The 9,992-nt window shown below is 36.3% G+C and overlaps 1 protein-coding gene across 1 annotated transcript; it reads right to left on the bottom strand.

Moving 5' to 3' along the window:
• LOC138897731 (uncharacterized) lies at window positions 1–1,420 on the bottom strand. The gene is made up of 2 exons (XM_070183739.1): window positions 1,316–1,420; window positions 1–426 (listed from the first exon to the last, which is right to left on the bottom strand). Exons 1-2 carry the CDS (start codon window positions 1,418–1,420, stop codon window positions 1–3), a joined length of 531 nt encoding a protein of 176 aa, XP_070039840.1.
• Between the last annotated feature and the right edge of the window lie 8,572 nt (window positions 1,421–9,992).

Raw genomic sequence — 9,992 nt, 5'->3', positions numbered from 1 at the left:
CTAGGCAGCTAAAGCATGAGCTTTATTATTTTCTTTCCTAGGTACATGTTGAATAGTCATATTACCAACCCATCCCATCAATATTTTAGCATAATTATGATAAGGGCATAGTTCATGTTTCTTGACCTCATAGCTACCTAAAAGCTGGTTGACCACTAACTGGGAGTCACCAAAGACTTGCAATTGCAACTGCTTCATATCGACAGCCATTTCAAGCCCAAGTATTAGTACTTGATATTCAGCAACATTGTTGGAGCAAAGTTTTGTCAACGTAAAGGAGTAGGGCAGAACCTCCCCTTGAGAAGTGACAAATACTACACCAACACCAGCTCCTCGGCGATGTGCAATGCCATTAAAGTACATATTCCATGCAGGTTGTACTTTAACGACCATTGCGTCTTCGCCAGGTAGTTCATCAGCTAGTTCCTAGTCATCAGGTATTGGATGACCTGCCAAGAAGTATGCCAATGCTTATCCTTTTACAACCTTTTGAGGGACGTACACAATCTCGAAATATTGAAATTGGAGGTACCATCTCGCTAGTTGATCACTAAGAACAGATTTTTCACATCACAAACTTGATGGGATTTGCTTTAGAAACAAGACGAACAACATGAGCTTGAAAGTAGTGCTTTAACTTTTGAATTGAGAAGCCTAGCACCAAACAGAACTTTTCAATTGGCGAATAATTCAGCTAGTTTGGTTTCATCATCGTGCTCAAGTAGTAAAGAGAGCTTTCTTTCCCCTCACTATTTTCTTGGACCAACAGTGCTCCAACAGAGCTTTTGTACCGCAATGTATAGTATCAATGTCTTTCTAGGTATGGGGGCTGCTAAAAATGGAGGCTTTATCAAGTAGGGTTTAATGCTCTCAAAGGCATTACTAAACGTTTGGTCCCACTTGAAAGGGACACCTTTCTTCATAAGGTGACTGAATGGTTGGCATCTCCGAGATAAATTCGAGATGAATCTCCTAAGATAAGCTAGCTTTCCTTGTAAACTTTTCAATTCATGAATATCTCGAGGCTCATGCATTTTCAAAATTGCATCAACTTTGGCTTGATCAATTTCGATATATCGATGCCAAATAATAAAACCAAGGAACTTTCCGGAAGTAACTCTAAAGGCACATTTTGGTACCTCCAGAGCAACTCAAATACCATTCTCAAGTTTTTTAAGTGGTCGCTCTTCTTTCTAGATATTACCACCAAGTCGTCAACATAGCATTCAACATTCTTGTGGAGAAGGTCATCAAAAATATTTTGCATAGCCCTTCAGTAAGTAGCACCAGCGTTTTACAAGCCAAAACGCATTACCTTGTAGCAATAAATACCCTTTGGGGTGTGGAATGCAGTAAGTTCTTCATCTTTTGGTGGCATGCAATTTTGGTTATAGCTTGATGAACCATCCATGAATGACATTGCCTCATACCTAGTGGTAGAATCAATCATAAGCTCTGAAATAGGAAGCGGGAATTCATCCTTAGGGTATGCATTATTGAGATACCTAAAGTCAACACATACTCGAATTTGGTCATTCTTCTTTCTCACGGGAACAATACTTGAAACTCATGTTTGGTATTTAACTTCACGAATAAATCTAGCTTCAATGAGTTTGTTTACTTCACTTTCTATTAAAGGAACCAAGTCCGACCTAAAGCACCTTTGAGCTTGCTTAATAGGACGAACGTCATTCTTGACTGTAAGGTGATGGACTGCTACTTTAGGGTCCAAGCCAGGAATCTCTTTTTAACTCCAAGCAAAGACATCCTTGAACTCCTTGAGTAACTCGATATAAGTGCTTTCTTCATCTGTTACTAGTAAAACACTTAGGTAAGTAGGCCTTGGTTCTTCATCTATGCCAAGATTAACTTCTTTTAAGGCATCAACCGTTGTCTTCAATCCTTCTTCAAGTTCCGGGGGAGCATCTTTTGCATCCTCATCTTTTTGAGGATCTCCATCATTGAAAGATATGTGGTAACACCAAGAAATATCCTCTAGTTTTTCGCCAGCCTTCATTGGAGATGAAACATATTGCTTGCCTTCTACAGTGACATGATATGAATAGCCAATGCTCTCTTAATCTTTATCACGTTTCTTGGTGTAGGCCACAATATATGACTTTACCTTCAGCACCTCGTCACACGAAACCACGAGTTTCATCTATTGCCTCATTCTAGAAGGAATCATACTTTGGAAATCCTTAGATATTTTCTGAATTTTGGGCGAAGCGAGTGTTCTTGTATTTAAATAATTTCTCAAGAACTTGTTTCCTTATTTAATGGACCCAATATTTCAAATATGGAAGTCCTTACAGTTTGTTTTCCAAGTCGATCAAAGACTGAAAGTCTGTTAGAAACGACAGATTCATCTGCTACAGTGATATAATTATTATTTTCCCTTCTTATGGAGATGCGAACTGGTGATGGTTGCTTGTACCCCATACCTTCACGTGGTTTCCTTGTAGCATCTTCTAACGGGAGATTCCCTAATTTTGATAGCTCATTGGGAATATATCCAGCTTTTGCAAATAGCCTGTAAGCATTAGGATCGAAGTCTTTATCTGTACGCTCCGTATAGAGTGCCATATTCTGCGAATGATTTTGGGCCACAAACCCTGCAAGTAGTGTTGAGAGAAACTTTACTGCCTCAATTCGTTTGATAGGAAGAGTTAACTCCCTTAGCATATTGGTTTGGAGTTTGTCTGATTGCCCATCATTTTGCCTCTTTTAGGGACATAGCAAAGCACATGAGTTACTTTCTTGCCACAAGACATTGTGTTCCCTCTATGGGATTTATTTGAGTTAGGGTATACCAATTCAGCAACAACCTTGGTTTTATCGGCAACCACCTTAGCTCTCTTAGTTATGGAATCATCATTCTTGTCATTCATGACATCATCAGCTTTTACATCCTTCATAATGCGGTTCTTCAAGTAAAACTTTGCATGTGTGACTCAGCCTCGATGAATGGCTCGTCATCAACAACTATCTTCTTCTCGACTTCACCTTCGTAGTATTTCAAACATTAATAGTAGGTAGATGGAACCACTTTATTCTCATATATCCAAGGCCCTCCAAGCAAGGCGTTGTATGAAGTCTTCACATCGGTCACAGGCATCCATGCACTTGATTGCATATCTTCAATGGTGATTCCCAACTTGATCACACCCATGGCTCTTTGCCCCCCTTGGTTGAATCCTTGAATCATCACACGACTTGTTGTGAGTTCGTTCATCGGAATACCAAGTTCTTTCAAAGTGCAAATTGACAAGATGTTCACTAAGGATCCTCCATCAACCAAAATTCGATATAACCTTTCATCGTGCATATAGCCAAATAGGTACAACGGATGGTTATGAGGAGTGTCACCTAGTGGAAGATCGTCATTTGTGAACGTAACTTTTTCCTCGCAAGCATTAACTTATTGAGGAATGGACTCGTTGAGCTTTTCTGAGGATGGTGCCAATGGTAGGTCATCACTCTTTTCTTTCCCTTTATCAGCATTGCAACAAAAATCCCCAATACCATCACGGGAAATCTTCATGCGGAACCAACATGGAAAGAAATCCTCCAAGGTCACTAGATGTCGTGGCTTTTGGTTGTGGTGTACCTCCACTTTTGCTTTATTCAAACTCCTAACTGGATTCTGTTTCCTTGGTCTTTTACCATCATTTTCCTTGTTGGTTGTTCTTTTGATTCTTTTTGTGGCGCCTTCGATGACTCACCAACATCCAACCTTCATCATCATCAGGATGATCAACTTCAACCTTGACTAAACTATTGGAATTGGAATCTTAGTTATTAACTATTCAATATTATATTGAATATTCTAGAACATAAGGATTAATATAGCGATATAGAATTTCATAGCGATATAGAATTTCGATTTATCACAATTCTAATAACAATTCTAATACTAATATTATTAAATAGTGATTGTAAATATTGTTAATATTCTTTTATTTTCATTTTCAATTTGAATGGTAAATGTTCTTTTTCATTTCTTTTTTTGTCATTTGAAATCCTTTTTATTTTTTATTACAGTTCTATATTTGATTCTATATCATATATATCTCTCATTCTATATTTATATTTATTTCAAATTCTAATTGTTTAATGGAATGGTTAGTTATAACTAATGAGACATTCCTCCGCTTTCAGGCGAAAGTGAAGATAAAAAAAAAGAATCGACCGTTCAAGTATTCCAAATTTAATGGCAAAATGGCAGGAAGAGAGACATATGGATGGGGTATATATCCATCTATATTGAATTGCGGATTCCGAAATGATAAAATCATTTTTGATTGGACAAAAAAAGGTCTCCTATAGAAGATAGTTAAGAAAATCAAAGAGGAGAAAACACGTTTTCGAGATAGGAATCGGTATCTAATGAATTCAATTGGATTTGCTAGATTGCACTTTCACACAAAGTTATGTTTTCTATTTCTAATTTTACTCTAATGATTGCAAAATAAAGGAAGACGACTAGAGAAAATTATTTTAAAGGTTTTTTTAAATGGATAAAAAGCCTAGGGATGTGACCATGACCTAGGTGTTTTCCTAATAAGATTGAGACTTTAATGCTTGTTTCGTTGATTGGGATGTATTATAGCTATCAACTCTAATTTACCCACTTAATACCTCTCGGTCAAAGAGTGGTTTTGCCCAATTTGAATTTCTCAAGACCAAATAGGTATCACCCAAAACAGTTGATAAGAGCTCAAGTTGGGTTATTACTATCTCTAGGTTGAACCCTTTAATTGGGTTAATCAATCTCTCAATTGACCCAATTCCTTGTTAGCTAAGTTATCCTAGACTAGATCTTTCTTTCTCAAGTAGAGACTAAGTCAAATAGGCATGAACTAATGTTTGCAACCATTAATTCTATAATTAAAGTATGAACTAAGCTAGATAATAAATACACAATCATAAACAACCACTAAATTAAATACCCATAAGGTTTACACACTAGGGTTGAGTCACAACCCTAGTAAAAGTCTAGCCACTCATAATGGATTTTGAAGAAAATAAGGAAGAGAAACTAATTAAACTCATAATGGAAGTTAAAAATGATTAAATCTATTGTAAATACACCAAAGCAAAGTAAAACTTCCTAAAATAGTAAAACAAAAAATGGCTACAGCAACTTCAGAGGTTCAAACTTGACCTAATTTTATGAAACTCATTTATTTATACAAGGCTAAAAATCTCGGACAAAAATACCCCTCGGAAGGTTCTGCAGCCGCACAATTTCATGTACGATCCGCATATTTCTTCATCTGGCAGGACCTGGAGTTCTGCGGCCGCACAATTCTAAACTGCAGCCATGAGGCATTCTTCTTCGGCCACACATTTCTGGACTGCGGTCGCAAGGTAAATCTTCTGCGGTCCGTAGATTTAGGAATGCGGCCGCATAATTCTTGTGTGGTCCGTAATTCACTGAGGCTCTTGACTTGGTCTTTTTGCATACTCTCTGATCTTCGACTCTTAGCCCAGCTTTGCGGTCACATAATTCATGTGTGGTCTGCAGTTTGCGCAAATGCGTGCTATATTTTCCTTCTTTGTTTGCGGCCGCAGATGAAATTTTGCGATCCGTAATTTATTATGCGGACCATATATTGTGCTTCTGCGGCCTATATTGCCTTGTGCTTCGGAGTACTCTTTTTTGAGTCGGGTTTCATCTCGGAAGACCAACTTCCAGCATTCCTGCAATTTTGTATAATTTCATTATTTTGGAAACACAATTCAATCCTTTTAGACTGAAACAAAAGCTAAAAGGCGCTAATAAGAAGTCAAATCCCCACTTATCACTCACCTTTTCCGTGAACTTCACAAGTTATGTGTTGACATTCATAGCTTCTTTGTTTTCAAACTTGGGTACAAACGTGCTCCATTTCCTGACTTCTTGCTTGTCGTTCCCTTTGTAAGGCTCATAGATGGGCAACCTTTCATTTCTAGCGGAGGCCATGCTCAATTCCATGTCATGGGCACGAGTTGCAAGTTCTTCAAATGTTCTAGGCTTGATACCTTTCAAGATGTAGCGCAGTCCCTAATGCATGCCTTGGATGGACATCTCTATGCCAGAAGCTTCACAAAGCCTGTCTTTGTAGTTGAGGCTTGCATTCATCCAATGATTGATAAAGTCGATAACTAGTTCACCCTTTCTTTGATGAGTGTTTTTAAGTTCTATCATACTCACAGTACGCCTCGTGCTATAAAAGCAATTGAGGTACTCTTGCTCTAGTTGATCTCAGCTATCAATAGATCCAGCCTCGAGGTTTGTGTACCAATCAAAGCATTTCCTTTTAGTGAGCGGACAAACTGCATCACGAGGTACTATCCATAAGTCCCAGCATTGTTGCACGTCTCAATGAAGAGCGCCACATGTTGCTTTGGACGAACTTTGCCATCAAATTGTTAAAATTTTGGAGGTTGGTAGCCAGTGGGAATCTTCAACATATCAATCCTTGAAGTGTACGGCTTTGTGAAGGTAAGGGAGGACTTGAAAGCAACTTTATACTTATTTTTTATAGTCCCTTCAACGAACTCTTTTAGTTGATTGGTTGAATCATCCCTTCTGATAAGACAGGGATAGCTTTAACGGATGCTACTTATCTTGGAGAAGAATCACTCTCTGGAACTTTTAGGAGCTTGCCAGGTGCATGGGTGGATTCTTCTTCCATCAAGATTCACATCATGTCTGTTAGCTTGTCAATTCAAGCATCTTGATTTTGCATGCACTTGGTCAAGCTAATTATTGCTTCCGTCAAGTTTGCCAACTGCTCTTTCATAGATAAAGCGTTTTTCACCATAACTTGCATAATTATTGTGGACGATGGAGAGTAGCATGGATTGTCACACAGATTGATCCTCGATTGGCTCACACTATGTGGTGTAAGTGGGGAGGATCCATCACTTGAAATATCACCATCTTCCTTTACAGCAGAGTTCTTGGATCCTGAGAGGTCAAGCAGAGCTAGAGTTTTCTTGATCTTTTTAGCAATATCGCTTCCTCCTTCGGGTACGTTCATAGAGGGTCTTGCTCCTTTTGAGGATGAAGATCCGAAAACGGGTGTTGATACAGACGACACTTGAAGTGCTTGTTGTTCTAAAGAGCTTGATTTTCTCCTCATAACTGGTCCAAAGCTTACAAAGGTAACATCGAGGATGCTTTCCACATCAACATAGAACTTGGAATTCGCAGCCTTGGTGGAAGTTAATCTGCGGTTGATTTTCTTTGAAGTCATTTTGGTGATCTTGAACTTTGGTGATAGAAAAATTGAGATGAGAGGTAAAGATTGTCCCACTGGGCGTGGCAGAATTTGTAGATAATAAATTTGCGTCAAGAAAATAATCGAGATAAAAAAATATTGCAACAATCGTAGTATTTTATTTCAAACAATATGAGTGTTATAATCTTTATGAGTCTTCTGATTTTTCTTTCCAACATTAAATAAAAGAGCATTTGAGTTTAATCTTGAATTTTATTTTATTTTAATCCAAGTGCTTGAGGTCTGATCTTGATCTTGACGTATTTTTAATTCAAGGGCTTGCAGCTTATTGTTGAATCTTCGTCTTGATCTTTTTAATCCTTAGAACAGTTGAATGCTTGTAGCTTTTAGAGAAATTTGCAGTGTTTGATCCATGAACTCTCTCTTGATTCTTGTTATAACTTCTTGTGTCTTCTTTGAGTTATGAAGACTCCTATTTATAGTTGTGAAAGGGAAGAGTTGTGATGAGAACAAACTTTTTCCAACCAATCAGATTGAAGCGTCATAATGCCTCATTTGATTAGCAAAGACATGTCACTTGTACATGTGCGATTTCACTGGCCTTTTAATTTGACTTGGCATGTCTTGTCATTTTGACACGTGGCATGCCTATTGGCTCTTCCGTTTGAGTTGGCATGTCACGTCATTTGACACGTGACACTAAACTGGACCTCTAGGAATATGACATATTGGGCCTAATGAAGTGGGCTAATCATTTGTAGCCCAACTAAATGAACTAGCGCGGTCAATATTTATTGAATTTAAGTAATTAATCCAGTTATAATAGTTCATAATATTTATTCGAACTAATATAATTAATATATAGTCCAAATTATTTTATTAGTTTAAATCCAATAAAATTTAAATGCTTGCACATCTGTTTACTATCACTTTAACATTTCAAGAATATATAATGAACTTTGAACGATTCATATTGTTGTAACGTGAAAATGCACAAAAAATAAGAAGAAAAGAGAACTAATCAGAAAGGTAAGTAATCCAAAAAGAAGAAAACAAATTCAACCGCTGTACAAGCTGGTGACTACCAAATCTTTGTTTGAGTGAGAAGATGGATAAGCATTTGAACTCGTGAGGGTGTAATTACCTGACCCTCTGCTTTTACCACTCTTTCACTAACGAAAACTTATATTGATACTAATCAAATAAATATATGATGTATGTCTTCATATATATATATATATATATATAGTATAATAAATATTAACTTTGCCAATATGCGTCATTACCAATGGAAAGACTACTAATACAATCCACTGTTTCAATTAAAATATTTGAAACCTTATCTTGATAACCTATCATTCCCTCATTCTAATTCTTTTAAATCCTTTCTCACTTATAACGGTCAATTTAGTCGAATTTTGTATCAATCAAACATGAATTATGTTCCAAAAACTTAAATAAACTTATAATACGAGGATATGGATGACGAACAAGCAAAAATGATGGCATTTTCCCTATTAAAAAAGCTAAAACTATTTACATTTAATAACAAGGAAAATATATTAATAGAGAAAGGGAGAAAAAGTAGGATTCATCATTTTTATATATGTCCAACAGCCTAACGGCTACTTGGCAATGACAGCTTCAAGGAAATACTATTTTACACTAAGCTGTGCAGAAAGTACTGGGAAATTGGCCACTGCACATAGAGATACAGAAAGTCAAATTTGGCTTCTCCAAATCATTTAAAAAACACACACACACACACACACAGTAGAAAACCCCAGTGGTCAAAATCCAGACTCCTAAGCTTCCTCAAAAAAGGAGGTAATTAGAATTTCTTTTTTTTCCTTTTTGAGGAGAACAATACATTGTCTCAAGAGGGTGTTTTTGAGAGCTTAACACATAAAAGAAATTTACATTTAGATATTAAAAATTAATAAGTGAAAGCACTTTGTAAATCTAAGAACACTAAGTTATATCATGATAATTTTGTTAGAGTTAAGTCGAACAAAATGATCATCAAAGGCGGAACTACAATATTAGGTATTGGTTCGAACGAATCAGTATTTTTTAATTTGCTAAAAATTTATATTTGTATTAGAAAATTTATTATTATTTATAGATATATAATTACATAGCCAATAATTAAAAAAAGTTATGAATAACAAATTCAGAACTTATAATAAACTTCAAACTTTAGACTAGCTTTGAAATAGAATGAGATTGTTAGACTGGTTATAATATTTCGGTCTCCTAACTTGTTTAACTTAAGAATTAAGATTATAGTATAAAGAGCTAACACGCATATTTCTACTTGAACAAAGCTGCATAATTTTAACTATAGTCTTCTTTTTTTCAAAAGCACGTCAGCTTTGCTTTGACCAGTGTTCAATAATGGCACTTGCCTCTACAGTCCCATCCTCACGTGCTCTAAAAGTAACGACAGATGTTTTTATTTTTTATTTTGAAAAGACACGTGAGCTTTGACTAAGTTTCAATTTATGTGAACTTATTTCCTTTTTAGTCCGTACAAAAAAGAATGACCATTTTTCCTATTTGAAAACAATTTACCTTTATGCAATAATTTATATCCACACAAAATATATGTGCCTCATTTTACACCACAAGTTTAAAAGTCCTCTCTCTTTTCTTAAACTCTATGCCCAGTCAAATGGCTTCACATAAATTGAAACGCAGTGAGTAGTAATTCATTAAGATATTTCCATTTATAGTCCAATTTTTATGTGTTGTATACTC

Source organism: Nicotiana tomentosiformis, chromosome 8 (assembly GCF_000390325.3).
Source record: "Nicotiana tomentosiformis chromosome 8, ASM39032v3, whole genome shotgun sequence".
In the NCBI taxonomy this organism is placed as follows: domain Eukaryota; kingdom Viridiplantae; phylum Streptophyta; class Magnoliopsida; order Solanales; family Solanaceae; genus Nicotiana; species Nicotiana tomentosiformis.
Note: the sequence above shows the minus strand (reverse complement) of the source record. Positions and strands in the feature narration are given on the sequence as shown.